Below are 20,353 nucleotides of genomic sequence, written 5' to 3'. Positions count from 1 at the left end.
ATAACTTCCTTAATGCATATATTTATATAAAACTTCTTCAGTGTCACTTGAACGTACTTTAATATGTTATTTGTAAATATCAAGACGATGGAGTATCGCCTACAAGATAAAACCATTTTTTAAAAACACACAAGTATTTTCAGAGAAAAGGATTTAAGAAAACTTTGGCATTTGTCTTGATCGGGCACACGAACATTTTTGCGCCAGAGACTTATGTTTTACTCTTATCATGGATTAACTCCTCATTCTGTAAGCAGTCCCTATAAACACCATTTACATAAAGTTCGTGTTTGATATTGTCCTATTTAAAAAAAAATGTTGTTTTTGAAATTTAGTTAAGCTAGCCATTTTTTTATGGTTAGATCACAAGCATTACATCTGAACGAGCATATTCGGAGGATCATTGCCTACACATTTCAGCCTCTTCAGTTATATTTGATACGTATAGGTTAAATATGAAGCTGAGTAGGCACATTTGGTATTTTCTCAAAAATGTTCGTTTGGCGTTATAACTATGATTTATCACTGATCTGGCTAAAATAAAGTTAAATTTAACAAATGTTGGTTTGTTATGATTGTCGACTTTTACATAGCTTATGAACTTCGAACGTATACCCACAGTCCATAATTTAAATTGTTTGACAAAATGAAGAAGTCTTGTTTACCAACAATTTCACTCTTTTCACTTTGCCAAACATCGTGTTTAGCTTTGTTAGATGAGTAAATGTGCGACCCAAATTTTAGTAATTTGAAACAATTAGTACTTTTCCAAAAATGACACATTAATATTTCTTTTGGATTTTTAAATAACTATGAAAAAGTTTTTCTGTATCAAGGGTGAACAACAGATATTTGTTTGCAGTTCTGATTGCCATTGCAGTAAAAAGGATTTTGTCATCGTATACAGAATATATTACTAGTAATCAGTTATTCCTATTGTATCTGAAGTACCGATAACCTGTGATAGAGTGTGAAAAACCATAAAACAACCTTATAATGAAAGTGGTTAAAATATTTTGAAAGCATAACGATTAAAACTGCATGTAAAAAAAGATTTCTTCAATATTCCCATATTTGTAAATCTATTTGTGAAAAAAAAAAGAAAACAATATAAAGCGCATGACTCGTTTCCTTTTGTTAGATTAAACATTGAGTACTTAGTGCATATATCTCATAAATAGTCATAACGCCTGACAAGGGCCTGTGAAGTAGACGAGTCCGGCCTTTATAGGTCAAATAGACTGTTTATGTTTAAAAATGGAAAATTGGTCATATCTTTACTTCATTTACTTATTATTTTTGTTTGATTTAAATTTTAATAAAACGTACAATGCTATATTCTGTGAAGACACACACGCTTTTTACATTGCGTTTACATATATGCGTAAAATATGTTTCCATATTTCTTTTCAAAATTATAACCTGTTCTAAGAAAGTAACGCATGATCTGTAAATTTTCTCAAATTTATGAAGGATGTGTTATTTTGATATTGTAAACAGTCTCTGCATTACGCAAATTTGTTGAACAATAAGTAGTGGCAAATCGAACCTTGAAGTTTCCTTTCTTTTGTGGTATTGACAATGATAACAATAACTCGTCCATTGTCAAGTATGAATGTCAATTATATTGAATTTTGCCTCTAAATTGTGAACTTTCCATGTCTATGTAACAACATACACGCGCGTCTAGCGTACAAAATGTTACTCCTGGTATATAAGATGAGTTTATAGATACCTTATTCCAGCGCTTGCCTTAACTTTCCTATCAGGATTTGCTTGATAAAGAGAGGGTTGTTCTTTACAAGGAAACTATAGAACGGTACAGTTGTGGTTATCCCTTTGAAAGTTTTACGGACGCATTAACTCTGCGGTTGATCGTTATTGAATATTTGTGTCACAGATGATCACGGTTATGTTCAAATTGTTGTACCATAATCCAGTCCACGTACATCACCGAATTAAACTTATCACCGAATCTGTACTTTTGTATGCTACCATTTGATTTTTAGGGGAGGGGGGGGAGGCTAGGATGAAATTTGAAAAAAGGCAGGACAGGAGTTTTGAGTTAAAAAAAGGGCAGGCAGGATGACAATTTAAGTATCAGAGAACGGCCCTTAATTTTTGTTCAAGTTAAAAGTGACGTGCCAAAAATTTTCATAATACATTCTGAAAGTTTGAAACCTAAACTTCAAAAGTTGTGTCAATTTTCGCCGATTTAATTCATGTTTGGTTGCGGTGAACCCCTCCAGATTCACGAAAAGGGTAGAAAAATGTCAGTTTTCAAATGTTTTTTTCTGCATTGTAAACTATGAGCGTACCTACGGCCCACGATCATATTCATACCTGTCATTCCTTGGATATAAATGTTGATGCATTTCAAATATCTTCTTGGGCCGTAGGTACACTCATAGTTGAAAATAAAAAAAAGAGGAACAAAATTCTTCGTAGTTTTCATGAATCATCGAAATATTTAAACGAACTGCAGACCCAACATGATTTCTGGTATTCACTTGATCGTACGATGGCCTTTTCTTCGTACTATAATTGTTAGTTTCTTTATGACTCAAACTTTACATCTACGAAAAAGGTACTCCCGTATTTATAATTGACTGAATTTGGAGTGAGATTTTAATAGACCGTATCGATTTTTGACACAAAATCAAAAGGAATCTGTGATAAACTTCAGGGAAATTTGGGGAATAATGAAACCAAACTTATTTAATAATTTGTTCATATTCGAACAGTTCTTATTTGACTGAATTTCAATATTTAAAACACTGTGACACATACGTTAATAGTGGATTGGCATATTCAAGCATAAACACGTCTTTTTAACGTCTTTCTTTACGCATTCGCTGTACAGCGTAATTGGTATACACGCTGAATTAAGAAGGGAAGGTCTTCAGTTCATATCTTACAATGCACATCATTTTCTAAAGACTTTTTCTGTTTATTTTTTCTTTCCCTGCTTATATTTTTTTTTGTATTTTCTGTTTATTTTTCATCTTCCTCACAAAGTAATCAATGATTTCTGAAAACCAGTTCATGTACACTTTAAGAATACTATATTTTCAATATGGCGAAAATTTAAAAACCTTGAATTATAAATCTGACATTTGTTGAAAATACATTTGAATAACTGTCTTTTTTATTCGTCAGCTTATATTTAGAGTTGGACAGGTAGGTGAAGGGGGAAAGGGTGCCAATAATTCCCTAATTGTTTTTAATTAAATTCTTGTTAGGCAAAGTTAAGGTTATAGTTAGAAGTTTACATAAGATAAAAAAAGTTAAGGTCAGGTTATGTGATATTATGATAGTGTGGGGCCTCGGACCCTCTAAGGTAAAAAGAGGCCGTAATTTTATCTTCCTCCTTCCTTTGTTTCATCATCCAATGCACTAATCATCACTTTTCCAGTGTCCATTTCTATTTCCTGCTTCGATTACCTTTAATAAGTGCATAATGCATAATGCATATTGCAGAATTATTTGCACGGTATATTCATTTAAGTTTATTTCATGTTTTGGATTTTGGACACACAAAATTGACTCTTTTTATACAAAACATATAAAATTGACCAAGTTAGTGTATAACTGATTTTTTGTCTCGCCTTGACGGAGTAAAATAGCGAGACATATGTATGCTGTTTCTGACGTCGTCGGCGGCGTCAACAATGTTAAAGTTTGTGATTAGGTCAGTTTAAGGAGAACCACTTATGGAAAATCAATAATATGTGTTACACACTTGTATAAGCATTAGCACAATTCATTTCCTAGGAGGTTATAAGGCCACATCTCTCAGTCATGTTCTATTGAATAAGAAACAATGTGTGTTGTTATGCTCGTTCTGGACTTCATCAAAAAAGATAAAAGTGGGACGAAAGATACCAGAGGGACAGTCAAACTCATAGATCGAAAACAAACTGACAACGCCATGGCCAAAAATAAAAAGACAAACAGACAAATAATAGTACAGATGACACAACATAGAAAACTAAAGACTAAGCAACACGAACCCCACCAAATGATAATCTAGATATATATATAATAGGGTTACACCATATGTAAAAGTAGACTCTTCAGAAGTTACTAAATTCATTCTTTAAATAACATAAAGAAATAATTTTTGAACCGTTGCTAAGCACTTGTTATGCAACTAAGTTGTACATAACTAGTTGATAACAAGGTATTCGAGAAATCTACGTCTGTGTTTAGTGTTAAATGATATTTGAAAGGAAATGTCAGTTTGCGCACTGCTTTAACAGAGTGAACATATTTTTTCTTACATGTTTGTAAAGAATATCATAATTTTGAAAATAAGTATGAGTATGTTTTATACATTATTGGATAATTTGTGTGTAAAAGATTAGGGTGTATGGCTTACAAAGTTAATTAGATTAGAATTGTTAGAACAAAAGGTTTGTGTCACAGATAAATTTGGATACTATCGTATTTCCTCTTCTTGGTTCGACTTTCTAAGTATCTCCTTCCGAAAAAATGATTTATTTCTATTATTGTTATTTCACAGAAATCAACTGACAAATTTATTTCGTTTTGAAGTGTACTAAAAATACACATATACTTATTTGGACATTCGTTGTGGATTGCCCTTGACTGATTAAAGAGAAAAACGTTTCAGGTTTTTTCTTTAATGGCGAAATGCGGTCACTTGGGTTAGTTATTTCGAGGTCAATCAAAAAGGTCTTTCTTTAAAATGCCAAAATTAATTAAGTGTAGAATAAAGACATAATGGTTGACAAGATTCACCCCTGGTGTCTTTTTTTTCAAAATTATATGTTTAGAAAAGACTGTTTTCACAAAATATTGGTTTCATGAAATTCCCTTTTTTATTGTTTTGACGATTACACCAATTAACATCAATGGACGTACAAAAGGGAAGTGAACTTCAGTTTTTAAAAATTGAAAGGTTTATTTCATTTGATCCTATTTATTTGCTTTGTCTGCATCTTTCTACATATATAATGTACCAAATTCAAGTGTCATAGCGTAAAGTATGATCTCAAGGCTTGATAGAAGAGGAGTGACATGGTCAGGAAGGGTGCATAGATGGTAGAAAGGTCGATTTGGATCCTTACACAATGGGCCTGAAAAATTTTCACCATCTTGGCAACAATGAAACTTTTAATTGTTTTTGTACTTTCCGGGAGTTTTCGTTCAACATCACAAAAGAGCATTTGATTTCCTGTAAATTTATATCTGAGAAGCATATTCTTCCTTTTCTGAGTGTGTGTCGGATTTTTTTTTCACTTGGCGGGGGTCTGTTTTTTTTTCTCATGCACATATATGAACAATATCTTTGTTCTTCATCCACTCAACTTTTAATCCCAAATGAACATTGCTATATATCCAATTAATTTGGGTTTATTGTTTTGTACAGAAATGAAGCCTTTATTTTTTTCGTGTTTGTCATGTCAAGGATTTTGCTTATTGTTGAAATTCGTACGGTGACCTATTGTTGCTAACTTTTACGTCTGTTGGTCCCTCGTAGGGAGTTGTCTGATGGGCAATCATACCACATCTTCTTATTTCTATATGCAGTTATGTCTGTAAGACTAAAAGTATTTACTACGAAATGTTTTTGGACGAATAAGAATGACCGTTATGTCGAATAATGAGCTGTCGGACTGGATGGATGACCCCTTGAACACGTGTACAAAATTTATTAAATAAATGATAAAAACGGACGCATGGTTTTGTGTAGCAATTGAATATTCTACTGATATAGTGAGAAAAAAATATTGATCAATTATGGACTTTTGACGAGGTCAATACGTTATATATGGACCTGTTCAAATTATATTGACCGAGGACGAAGTCCGAGTGACAATATAATCTAACAGGTCCATATATAACGTATTGACTGAGTGAAAGTCCTTAATTTATATATCACATATGTAAATAATGTCTTAGAAAAATGGCGTTCAATGTTCTTTCTGCGTATTTTTTAAATTGTATTTTGCAAGAATTTTAACATGTTATTGAAAATATCAATGTTTTTTTAACAACTTCATAGCTCGTTGCGTTAGCTTTCTTGGATTCTTAGCGTCTGCATTTAACATAAAATTCTTGAAATCTCCTTCTGATAAACTGGCAAATTTTTTTTCGTCTGCTGTGGCGCTTTCTTCATGGTCGGTATGTTTGACGTCATGACGTCATAAATCTAAATTTAGCAAGATTTTATTTATATTGACCGTCAATATACATATAAATAGAAACATATTGTCAATAAACTTAAAAATAGAAACAAGGCTACGGATACATAAAATAACCTTTGGAACACGTGATCGTAATATCCAATGAAAACAGGAGAATGCTACACCATATATAATATCATGCTGCGTTCACACGAATTCGAATTCGATTCGCATTTAATAATTCGAATTAGTTTAATTCGCATTCGAAACGTTTAACGTCCTAACGTAAATTCTAATACGAATTGCAATGCGCGTCAAATTCGCTTTACTGTCCGAACGACGTTAACTTTTAATTCGCATTATCAATTAATTAATTATAATTTAATTCGAATTACAATTTAGAAAGTGTCCACACAACAGTTTAATTCGAATTAAAGCGAATTAACTAATTCGTATTAACGAAAACGCATTTCTAATGCGAATTGGATAATTCGAATTAGCCAATTCGAATTCGATTCGAATTAAAAAAAAGTGTGTGTGAACGCGATTAGCGAATTCGATCCGCATTCGATTCGAATTCAATTCGAATTAACTGTACGTGTGAACGAGGCATAAATATATATTCCTAATACACTGGGGCCTCGATGGCCGAGTGGTTTAAGTAGTCGACCTACTGTATCATTAGCCTGTCAACACTGAGGTTGTGAGTTCGAATCCTGCACGTGGCAGTTGCGCTCGACTCCAATCTTAATTGACTAGGATTGTCAGTTTCCCTAGCACTCCGGCTTTCTCCGCCAATAAAAACTGACCGCCACGAAATAGCACAATAGTGACCTAATACGATATATTTGGGGTCGGTAAATTCCATATGGGGATTCGAGCTCCATATGGGGATTCGAGCTTTGCTTTCGAATCCCCATATGGAATCTACTGATCCCATATATTTGTATTAGGTCACTAGCACACTGTGTAACTAATAATATTGATAAAAAAAAATCTAAGATGTTCAATTCACAAGTTAGCAAAGTTCATACAAATGCATTCCTATGTTATTAAGCGGATTTTTCGTATCTAGGGAACACTATAAATATATTTATTTCTTGCTAAATATATATAAGCCATACTAAAGTTATATCTATTAGCATTGTGTATAAGTTTCATAACATTAGGGTGAGGCAAAAGTTAAAGAACGGAACCCAATTTAGGGACGTACACGGACAAGGGTTACACTTAATGCCCCTCCGCTGCGTATTTCTAAATTATACAGAAACAAGATTTTTTTTAACTCGGTTTTGTATTTTTGTATCATCAGGATTACTACATCTAGAACAAGGAAATCAATTGAAAAGCATGCAGTCAAAATTTGCTCAAGGAAGCAACAGCTTAATTTGGATTTAAATTGAAATACATTATATAATATACACAACTTTACGTTACTTTTTTCCAATATAAACATTCTAGCGGTTTATTTTTGTTTCTTTCTTATTCTGGTTTATAATTTATTCGTTCATTTTTAAATTTTGCCATTCACAACATCTTTACAAAGACCAAACTGTGACTTCGAGATTAAGATCGACAATGAAAGCGCTTTTCCTTTTCTTTTTTCTGTTTTAATTTAACTCAGTTATTTTGTGTCATGAATTGATATTGATGTCATCTCGTATGTTTTTAAATATGAAGAAAAAGGGATCCGGTAATTGATTATACGTCAATGAGATACGAACAAACGACAATAAAAGAACAGAGTTCCAATGTCCCCCGCGTTGCACATATTTTATATTTCCAAGGGGCATAACTCTTTTAAAAAAAGTCGATCGGCCAACATTATAGAACTTGTCCGAGATATTGCTGATATTAACCTATAGTATAAGTTTTATGAAAATCTGACAAGAATTGTACCCGTGAGAGCGCTAACGAGGTTATTTTCCATACATTTGATATTTCCAAGCGGCATAACTCTTTTTAAAAAAGTCGATAGGCCACAATTATAGAACTTGTCCGATATATTGCTGATAGTAACCTATAGTATAAGTTGTATAAAAATCTGGCAAGAATTGTACCCGTGAGAGCGCTAACGAGGCCATTTTCCATTAATTTAATATTTCCAAGGGGCATAACTTTTTTAAAAAGTCAATCGGCCACCATTATAGAACTTGTCCGAGATATTGCTGTTATTAACCTATAATAGTATATTTTTTTTTTTTAATCTGGCAAGAATTTTACATGTGAGAGCGCTAACAAGACCGGACGGACGGACACACGGACGGACGGACGCCCGGTATTTCTATGTCCCCCGCAACATGTTACGCGGGGGACAAAGAAATAATAACGGGCAACATACATTCTTCAACAATAGAATACATAACATAAAAGTAACCTTTGTAAGTAAAAGACCCAGATTCGTGAGAAAAAAGAATGATATATCGATGAGTACTGCAGTTTAGTTTATGACTATAACTGTCTTTAGACAAAGAGACAAAAAGGATCAAACACACGTGTAACGGTTTCCCCTTTACATAATAGCATTATACAAACAGAAAAGTCTTTTAGTTACTTAGATATTTCTATATGATAGATATATACATACATAGAGGCAATTGAGTTGTGTAGTACTTGAATATCTAAGGCAAACTGATCATATGAGTCTTCTATATGGCTGAATGATTCAAACGATGATCCATGCGAAAATATCCAGTCTAAAGGAAGTAAACCATTTTTACATCGCGATGACCGTGAGGGCATTCCGATGTACTGTTGCCACAGAGATTTGACTTTCGTTTTTGACTGGTAATCGATCGTATAAATACAGCGGACATTATCGAGTGATTATCGAGTGCAAAATAACATTCCTTATCGCTTGTTATACATTCATTTCTTCAATGAATACTCATAAAAATATTTTTTTTAGAACATAAATTAATAATATGAAAATGTTTTGTCGTTAGAAATATATATATAAGTAAAAAATCATTAATATCTATGCACCGGTACAGAAAAATTGTGTTAACGCATGCGGAAGAATATCACAAGAACTTTTTGCGGGAAAATATGAATGCCTACTCAAATCCTATCTATTAGAAAAATCGAATTATTACAGAAGAGTGTCCACCATGCACTTGCACTGCACTATTATTAGAATAGTAGAATAGAATGATATACAAATGGATGAACATTATATATACATGTAACTGTTATATACAAACATTAATATAATATATAACAACAAAGTATACTGATTTGTATCACTACAATATAATAGTTATTACGGCGAGGTTGAATTCCCTGTCATTTATTCATCAACCACGCACATACTTGTCTCAGAAAAAAATATGTCTCTGTGCATTAACCTCACTTTCAGGTATAGAGATGTGATTTTTTTTCTGAGACAAGTGCTTGTGACCATCCACAAGAACTTGAGGTCATCCGATGTTCAGTACTTCAGTACTTTGATTTTCATTCTCCGGAGCTCTTTTCTCAAACATATATTATGCATTGGATAAATAGTAGGTTACTCTTAAATTATTAAACCGTGAGAGGGTTTTTTTCTTGCAAGATATTTTGTAAAATAACCCCACCCCATCAACTTTATAAAGTTTTTTACAATGAAAATCGAAATGTGTAAATGTATTTTTCGATTATTTAATGATATTAGCTCTGAACATTTATTACAAATTCCTTTTGAGTTTGGTGAAAAGTAATTTTCATTTTATGTATCGAAATGTGTAACAAATAATTATTTAAATCCCCACTGGAAGGCCTCTGACAGACTGTGTGAGCGTAAAATCTATGTTTTCGAAAGCCAATGACAATAAAAATCGTAATTCGTAATTTAGGTGCGACGGATTCTGAAATAAAGATTTAAAAAGAAATAATGAAGCAAACAAAGTTTCTGCACACAAAAATATGTTTTACCCGAACATAGAACCCTGCCCTTCCAGTGGGCGAAATACAAAGATGATTTCTTTCTTGATTTTTAGGAATTTGAATGTGATTAGAATCTTGGTTACAAAAGGAATAAGTAAGAAAGAAATTGACCGTAATTAGCTATATATCCCGTTAGAATGGTTTTACACTAGTTATTTTTGGAGTCCTTTATAGCTTGCTGTTCGGTGTGAGCCAAGGCTCCGTGTTGAAGACCGTACTTTGACCTATAATGGTTTACTTTTATAAATTTTGACTTTGATGGAGAGTTGTCTCATTGGCAATCATACCAAATCTTCTTATATCTATATAAGAGTTAATGAACGTCATGAAACTGTTCAAACTTTTTATAAGAGTTAAGTTGAAGATACAGATTGATTGGTGTTTGCTTGACACCGCATCCACGCAGAAAGGCTATATCGTGACGACCAATGCGATAAATGAGTATATAAGTAACACTTACTGAAAATCGGCATTGAACTCGAGTCCTCTGAAATATATTTCGATCGAGTAAGTTCATATCACTACTATGTCTTTATTAATAAACAAAGAAAGATATAGATGGTAAAGGGATTTTGTTTTGGTGGTGGTGGTGGAATTTTTTTTTTGTGGGGATGAGGGGAAATTGGTTTATGTTTTTCACATGTTGACTTTTGTTTATATTTCATTCCCGAGGTGAGTTATTTCTCCAGAACACGAACCTATTTGATCTAAGTCTCATTTGAAGTCGGTTGATCAATAGTAAATATCACAGCACATTTCTGTCATCAAAAAACAATGCATGATTGGAAATGTAAAAGATTACATTTAAGATAACGGTTTTCCTAAACTTCAAGTGCCTTTAAAGTGCTTAGATGAACACTTATGAGATTAAGATCTCCGGTTTTATTCAATATAATTTCAGTTAACAAAAGTATGGCGCAGATTACATACAGTAGTTGGCTACAAGGAATAATATTTCTTTCGTCTTTACATTTTTTGTTATGTGGGTAAGTACAATATAACTGTTTGCTTTGTAATTTTTTTATATTTATTTTGTATTTCACAGATTCATACTTTGTAATTTGTTCACGGTATTTAACTGGTAGTTCACAATAGACTTTTTTTATAATTTAAATAATTTCATGTTAGAGTAAACTTGGATATTCTTAATTTGATGTTAAAATCCCATTTGTAACCGGTTGCCAAAGTGAGAGTTGTTACATGCAACGCAAAACCTACTTTTCCTGCTTTGTATTATTATCTTTTAATTTCCAAGAATAGTAAATTAGCGATGAAGGAAACTTTTAAAAGATTTGGATTTGGCTTTAGCATGTTGAACTGATATTAAAGAAAGAAAGATGATCTTTTCATTTTTTTTTTTACTAGAATGATTGATGAAAATACATTTGTATAGAATACAGGTTAAACTGACAAAAAGTTTTTTTAGGTTGTCTTCATGTCTTTTTCCCTCCAAAGCCAGTCAGTCTATTATAGATTTTCCTTAAAGTAGACATTTTCAAAATTATGTTCAGTTTTAATGCTATAAAATAATTAAAGGGTCACCGAATTTGTGTATAGTTCTGACATAACATTCGTTGCCTAATTCCCGAAACATTCTATAATTATTCAATTTTACTTTTGTAACGGCACTTGTTTATTTAAACCTACTTACACACACTCACGACACCACACACACATTAACGATTCAAATTTAAAGCAATAATTCAAACATTTAGCTTTTTTTATCAAACGTGCGATTTTTTTATCGTTGTCTTCCATGAACTGTTCAAAATTGCATCCGCGTGTTTGTTCATTTTTCTGTCGGGTTTGATGAAGAACATTTTATCAAAAGTGATTAACGTTAATACAAAGACAAAAATAAAATTCTGTATTGGTGCAATTTATCGGGTATGCTTAAGACATCGTTTTGATTTTAACCTAAATATACTGACAACATTGTATTGTACAATTTAGTATTGCTTATTCTTTTAAGTTTTTGTATTTGTACTTTGGTTGTCTTAATACTATTATTTTAAGTTAAGTGTTTTTTCTAGAACAGCGTTTTGTTATATATAAACCGTTTGTTTATCAACGTTTGTCGTAAGACAGCCTGCAGCTATGTCGGTAAAGTAGGTCAACTGGACAGAGACGTAAAATCGACCTGTAAGTCATCATTATTCACAGTGATTTAGGTACCACTATCCAGCTTCAGATCTTCAGGCATTAAAAATTGTCCGGAAAGGTACAATTTTCATGACAATTTCTTAATCTAAGATTATAATTCCCTCAAAATTGATCAACCGGAACGAAATGAAAACTTAATCTACTACAAGTCAGCATCATCGAATAATGTATAATCAAAGTACTGAAGTACTGAACATCGGATGACCACAAGTTCTTGTGGATGGTCACAAGCACTTGTCTCAGAAAAAAATCACATCTCTATACCTGAAAGTTATTTCAATGTACAGAGATATATATTTTTCTGAGACAAGTTCGTGCGTGGATGATGAATATATGACAGGGAATTCAACCTCACCGTAATAACTATTATATTGTAGCGATACAAATCAATATACTCTGCTTTGTTGTTATATATTATATTAATATTTGTATACAACAGTTACATGTATATATAATTTTCATCCATTTGTATATCATTCTATTCTACTATTCTAATAATAGTGCAGTGCAAGTGCATGGTGGACACTCTTCTGTAATAATTCGATTTTTCTAATAGATAGGATTTGAGTAGGCATTCATATTTTCCCGCAAAACGTTCTTTTGATATTCTTCCGCATGCGTTAACACAATTTTTCTGTACCTGTGCATATATATGAATGATTTTTTACTTGTATATATATTTCTAACGACAAAACATTTTCATATTATTAATTTATGTTCTAAAAAAATATTTTTATGATTATTCATTGAGAAATGAATTTACAACAAACGATAAGGAATGTTATTTTGCACTCGATAATGTCCGCGTATTTATAGATCGGTTACCAGTCAAAAACGAAAGTTACGTAAGTAGAAATCTCTGTGGCAACAATACATCGGAATGCCCTCAGATCATCGCGATGTAAAAAAGCAGATCCAGAATGTTCGAACGAGTACAAGTGTCTTGATATTTTCATAATCCAAGGCCCTTTGTTCCGCTAAAAGTCGGTCAACTGGAGCGATATGCTAAGTCAGATCGATTCAGCGTAAGGACAACAATCATAATGGACTGAAAGTGATTTTGTAATTAACGGCAATAATTTTCTCACTTACATCCTTCCAAAAACAATAAGCAACTATATGTTGTTAGAATTAGTATCAATATGTCACATGCAACTTTATAACAACACTTGTCATATAAGTATCTCAATTTATCCCTTGAGATACTGTTTTATTCATCAGAATGTATGCGTAGAATGCAGATGCTTGCCATTTTTTAAGTGATTGACAATTATGGTATTCTAATTTAGAAAATTCGATAAAAAGGCATGCCTTATAAAGCATTCTTTCGAATAATATTTTGATATACTGAAAGACAAAATCACCTTTGAGGGGCCTCGGTGGCCGAGTGGTACAAGTAGTCGAAGTACTGTATCACTAGCCTGTCAACACTGAGGTTGTGAGTTCGAATTCCGCATGTCGCAGATGCGCTCGACTCCAATCTAAATTGACTAGGATTGTCAGTTTTCCTACCAATGGTCGGTGGGTTTCTCCGGGCACTCCGGTTTCCTCCACCAATAAAAACTGACCGCCACAAAATAACACAAGTGCTGAACGTGGCGTTAAACACCAACCAATCAATCAATCAAAATCACCTTGTAGATTATAGACATTGAATTATTACGTATTGACTGGAGAAGATGATTGAACTTTGAAAAAAAATTCGCTCAAAGGGGAAAGGTTTTTTCATCTGGTGATACAATATATTACATTTTACAATGTCATAGGCTATTATAATACCAAAATCAAAACCCAAATTTTAGAGTTTGTGAAGGTTGAATCTGTTGGATTTTGCTATATCGATTCTTACATTATTACGTACTTCCTGCTACGTATTGCCCGTTATTTATTGAGGACGGTCGTACATAGTGGCTGCTGCGTATTATCCGTTATTTATTGAGGACGGTCGTACATAATGGCTAATATGTGTTAATTTCGTCGAATTCTATTCACATTGACCATGCACATACCTTTTTCAAACTCAAATAATTTACAGGAACATATAATATGTAACAAGAAAACTAAAAATCCTTAGGAAGCAATGCTGTCATCCTAATTAAAATTTTGTGCACTGGGTCATCACTGAGTCATCACATAGTAAAGTATTGTATTGAATGACAATGCAATTCAAGTATTAAAGTAAGGATTTTTACAAATGAAGTTATGAAGACAACCGTCTCTTGATCAGAAGTTTTTTTATATAGCTAGTATGTTTGTAAATGATATTTTATTCCAATATATAGAAAACTGTGACATTGAAAAACGCTTACATACGTTAACCTTTAAAGTGACCTAATTTTTTTCACACATACAATATGTTCTTTCATGGTCTAATACATCACATTATTACAATTTATTTTAGATTTCTTGATAAAAAAAATCCCTTCTATTGCACATAATTTAAGTTGAAAGAATGAAAATTCTCTACAATAAGTGATGTCATGGTTTAGGTTATGTCCGTTATGGTTCAGTACTGCGTTTCTTTGATTATAGTAATTAATGGAAGTTAGTGATGAAAATAATACAAAAGTCATTCATATAAGTTAAATAATTGATAAATGACAACCTGTGATGTTGCTGTCATCCTTATATTATATCTTTATACTTTGTAGACATTTTTGCAAGAGACAAAAACAATACCAGTATGACGCTAGTTCTTGTCATATTAGTGGTTCCGGGTATGTATCCTGATATTTTACCATAATGAATTGATATGAATAAACTATACGCTCAATATGCTGATACGTGAACAGACGGCGAGTATCACTGACGAGATTCGTGACAAGGGACTGGCATATTTTCGTGTGGTTGGTTTTAACAGTTTTCAATGCTTCACATTTTATTTCTGTCAACTAAAAAACTAAAGATTTGGTACTAGTAGAAACTCACAGTTAACAGTAGATTATTGTTTACGTCAGTATTTGGAAGGGTTCATAACGAACAAAGTATGATTATAGAAAGGGAATGACTATCACATATGTAAAAATGACGTAATTGCCAAGACAAAGACAAGAAACATATGTTTGATCATTTTCAACAAATGTTTAATACCATTGTGACTGTTCATTCTAGAGAATACACTGCATTTCTTCAGAATTTTTAGCGCAATTAGTTTTATAATCACGACGGTCGCGCATTGATGACGACAAAAGCTGTAAAAATAAGAAGATGTTGTATAATTGCCAATGGCGTTCCAAATTCTAGGCCAGCTGGTAACTTTGACAATCTTTTCAAAGTGATAGTTTCACTTTTATAACAAGATATTTTTATATGTATCACCGTTTGTTTTATGAAGTTTTGTCAATGTTGAACTTAGATATTTAATCTGGCATAGAATTTAAGAATAACGAATAACGATATCAATTTGATTGCACAATATGCTAATGTCGACAATTAATGTCTCTTTAGGGATGCTCTAGGCCAAAATATTTGAAATTCCAAAATCAATACAAACGTTGAAGAGTGAATAAAACCAAAAAAGACCAAAAGTAAAGCCAAACCCAAACAAGGAATAAGAGCTATGCATGAGGCAGATAATCAGGTCTTTAATTCATAGTCTTTGTCTGTTTTTCTACACCTGTTTGAACATTTGACATCAGACGAAAATATACAGAGGCGTATACAAGTGGATGTGTACCATCTACTAGTTTATCTTTAAAACAATCAACTATTCATAGGCAAAGCACCTATTTGACAAAATGAAACGGTGACTCCGATCCACAAATTGCTAACTAAAATAGCAGTACTGACACATATTACCACCCTCAACGATTTCATCTATAAAGGTGGTAATATAAGAATGGACCCTTGATACATATCACGAAGACAAAAATAGTTCAATTATGTCAACAGTACTAAATTTATCTACCGTGGATTGCAATAGCCGACAGAAAAATTGAAAACTCTGAAACTCGCAAAACTTTATAAAAATAATTGCAGATGAAAGCAATATCCCAATTGAAGATATTTTCAATGAAACGAGCCCGCAGTTTTGTTGTGCTTTGATTCCGTATTGACATGTCTATAGAACAAGCATGTTCTAATCTGGTAAAAGAATAAAATAATCGCATGTAAACTGATAACTAGATATAAGAAGATGTGGTATGAGTGCCAATGAGACAACTCTCCATTCAAGTCACAATTTGTAAAAGTAAACCATTATAAGTCAAAGTACGGCCTTCAACACGGAGCCTTGGCTCACACCGAACAGCAAGCTATAAAGGGCCCAAAAAATGACTAGTGTGAAACCATTCAAACAGGAAAACCAACGGCCTAATCTTTATAAAAAAACGAGAAACACTTATGAACCACATCAACAAACGACAACCACTGGACATCAGGTTCCTGACTTAGGATAGGTGCAAACAAATGCAGCGGGTTTAAACGTTTTAATAGGCGCCAACCTTCACCCTACCTGAAACAATTGTGTACCCTACCTGAAACAATAGTGTAACATCACAGCATAGAAAGACACACTATAAAATACCAACTAACATATTACAATATTCAAATTTATGCAGGTGTTCAATTTCAAAAAGTTACAGAGAGGTCTATTGCTGCAATGGATGGAAAGGATATACTTGCGACGTTCGTAAGTTTAATATGCATGTATTTATTTCGTATTTAGTGAAATTCTGAATTATTTATGTATATTACAATGTACTAAAGGGTTGGTCTAAGCAAATGAAACATCTAAATGTTTGTTCATAGAGGAATAATGCTAGTTATACATTTGCATTGGCCTGTAGGGTTTTTTATTCGAGCGTCACTGGATGAATCATTTGTAGACGAAACGCGCATCTGGCGTTCAAAATTATAAGCCTGGTATCTGTAATGAGTTTTTATTTACAAGGGGTATGCAGGAATATAAATGGTGTCCGTAAAAAAAATATTGCATAAGCCAAACTCCAATACAAGTTTTTATTGACTTCATACATTTATTATATTTATCATATATTTAGCTGTTATTTGTTCTGTCTTAATATACTCCATGAATTTCTTCAAAAAGTATATGCTATTGGTGCAAACATCGTTTTATTGATATTAACATATAAGGGTGTCACCGGATTCATTTTTGGCTTTCTAATTCATTTAGTTTTGAGTGATGTTTTAAAAAAAAACATGTAACATTACGATTTTGCAGTGTGGCGTTGTCACAATGTTACGCTTATTTTGTCATTTTAACTTTTTCCACTATATATAACGAGATAAATGGATTTCTACTGGCAAACACGATAGTATGACCGCCTAATATTTTCATATCATTAAAACTGAAACATTCATACAAATAGAATATGATGTTTAAACAAAATTCTGAGTATGGAAATTCGAAATTGCAATTTAAAGAAAAACTGCATTTTGACATCGTTTTTTTTTTTCAACAAATTTTACGTACATTTTGTACTTTTATAGATACTTTTCATAACGTTTTACACGCCTGTATTGCCTGTATCCCTGACGGTATGAATACTAAAAATACATATTTTTAGATATTCAGATGGAGTTTTACCAAGTTTCATATGCATACAAACTTTAATAGCAATAGTAAATATCGCTCAATTACGTATACTTTGGCTTGATTGTCGAGATTTTTTTTTTATGAGTATACATTGCAAATGTTTTATTTTCTCTTGTCTCAGTTTTAAAGGATCACTTCCTTCCCCAAAACGTCAAATTTTCGTGAATTCAAATCTCACTGATATTTGACATATGTTAGCAAAAATGCAAACATTTCAACAAATTCGGTCATCAGCGCTCAAGCTCTGAACACAGAAAGTATTTTCGTGGTAGTGTCAAACAACACTGTACTGAAATAGCTTGATGATAGGAATTTGCTCTGGATATTTAAATACTTGTTTATTTTAGTTGTAAAGGGGATGTTTTAAGAAGGGTCAATATTCCATAGAAATAAATATCGTGAGCCTAAATCCGTTACTTGGAAACACCCCTTAAAAATACTTATGGGTTCAGTTGATGATTATGCCAGACAATGGGCTTAACGCGAAAAAAACAAGAGGTGGATACTCTTTCCGTATGTGTTAAGGGACTAGGAGGTTTTTGATACAAATTAGAATTAAAAATATTAATGGGTCTATGAACACTTGTACTACACCCATTTTCAAAGATTTATATATTGGTAGGCACCTGTGCCTCCTTGACAAAAATATATGCTATCCCCGCAGATAAAGCCTATAACAGCATCGTTTAAGTGTGTAAATTATATTACATAAAGTGATTGATAACGGAATTAGGTATTGACAATACAATACAACTTGGAAACTCAACATACACTGCCACCACACTTACAAAAATAGAAACCCTAAGCAGTCATAGGTCTGTTCTGTCTTCCTTTGGAATTTGTACCAAAGATGAAGAAATAGGTCTTCCATCACTGTACTGGATACCAAAATTACGCAAGTGACCTAAAGAACAACGGTTGGGTCTACCAAGAGCTCCAAGAAACCTCTTTCCAAACTATTAACATCAATGTTTTCAGCAATCAAAGTCGGACTTCAGAGTTACTGTGCATCTACCTACGCTAGGGGCGGTGTGAATCAGATGTGGTAAACTAAAAAATTCCAAGGTTCTGTTATTTTACAAACAATCTAACTATCATTCATATTGCAACGATATAACACTATTTGACTTCTCTACCCTTTACACTAGTATTCCCCATAATATACTGAAAGATAGATTGGTAGAATTAGTCTAGCTTTGTTTTAATAAAAGAATTGCTAACGTAGATACATACAACTTATTTTAGGAAGGGATACATTATACTTTGTGAGAGAAAAAAACCCCACTCTCATTCAAATACAAAAAAATGTCATGAGCTGATATCATCAAGATGCTTAATTTTTCATAGACAACATATGTTTTACGTTTAAGTAGCTAGCATTACACGCACCCTTTCACTTCCCGTTTCGCTATATATATTATGATCTTTCACTAAATAATTCAAAGTTTGGTAAATGTTGAACCTATTTATCTCATCAAGCTTGAAATATCACAGATACACATATCCTCATAATTGTATCTTGAGTAAAATCTAGAAATTGCCAATGAGGGTTAGCTTAGATATCATTTTTACAATAGTGAACCCTCCATTCCTATGTACCAAAATCCAAGTGGCATCTGTATATGTAGTATATCTATCCTAGTTGAAACGATAATCCAGAGCCGGCGTTTCCTATGATTTCGTAGAAATAGGGTTGTTGCTTTCGATGAAGCTAAGGATCCAATCCCATCAAGCGTTTATGGTCGCCATCACAAGTTGTATGACTGTCATGGAATATCTGAGTTATTTATATATGACCACGGATATGTTCCAATTGTCGAAACCACAATCCCGTTCTATTTTCCTCGATTGTGACATCAACAAATGAGAATATTTACTATACATGATGAAACATAAAGGATGCTACAAGAGGAGCAGGATCTGCCTTCCATTCTGGAGCACCTGAGATTACTTCCAGTTTTTGTTGAAGATCGTGTTGCTAAGTCTCCGGTTTTCTATTTAGAATTATGTTAACTTGTTTTTCTTTTCGTCGTCTTTTGACATGTCATTGTCAGTTTCACTTGTACTAATGAATTTTGAATGTTCCAGTGGTATTTTACGCCAATGTTTTATACACATTTGAGGTCCAGTTTGTTAAATTTCTAGTTTTCTGTGTAGTATTTTATCATAGTTGTTTTGTAGATTTCTTTTTGGCCATGGTGTTGTCTGTTTTTATTCTGATTGATTTTCGATTGGTCCCTTGATATCCTTAATTCTGATTGATTTTCAATTGACCCCTTGATATCCTCTCTCTCTCTCTCTCTCTCTCTCTCTCTCTCTCTCTCTCTCTCTCTCTCTGATGCGACAAAATGAGAGGCGCTTATAAGTGTATCCCTAGAACATTTAGCCGTCGGTCTACAAACTCATCGGCAGTCGTAATCCACTAGTGCAACTAATGGAGGGCGTTTATAAATTCAAAATCAAACAAATTTAGGTAGATGATATAAAAGGTATAATGAACAAGTATTGGGATCAGAACAACTCAAGAGTTAATCAAAATATATATGTCTATTTCTTC

General features: G+C 32.8%; 1 protein-coding gene and 1 long non-coding RNA gene across 2 annotated transcripts in view; one reads left to right on the top strand and one right to left on the bottom strand.

The window, feature by feature from the left end:
* Window positions 1–20,353, bottom strand: part of LOC127730333 (uncharacterized) — an 83,333-nt gene that overhangs the window by 28,296 nt on the left and 34,684 nt on the right. The gene's annotated exons all lie outside the window — the stretch shown is intronic.
* Window positions 10,970–20,353, top strand: part of LOC127730319 (fibroblast growth factor receptor 3-like) — a 46,635-nt gene continuing 37,251 nt past the window's right edge. The window contains exons 1-3 of the mRNA XM_052238655.1: window positions 10,970–11,062; window positions 14,891–14,956; window positions 16,799–16,869. Coding sequence (XP_052094615.1) covers window positions 10,989–11,062; window positions 14,891–14,956; window positions 16,799–16,869 — 211 coding nt within the window. The 5' untranslated portion in view covers window positions 10,970–10,988. The remainder of the gene's footprint in view (window positions 11,063–14,890; window positions 14,957–16,798; window positions 16,870–20,353) is intronic.

Source organism: Mytilus californianus, unplaced genomic scaffold (assembly GCF_021869535.1).
Source record: "Mytilus californianus isolate M0D057914Y unplaced genomic scaffold, xbMytCali1.0.p SCAF_2, whole genome shotgun sequence".
In the NCBI taxonomy this organism is placed as follows: domain Eukaryota; kingdom Metazoa; phylum Mollusca; class Bivalvia; order Mytilida; family Mytilidae; genus Mytilus; species Mytilus californianus.
Note: the sequence above shows the minus strand (reverse complement) of the source record. Positions and strands in the feature narration are given on the sequence as shown.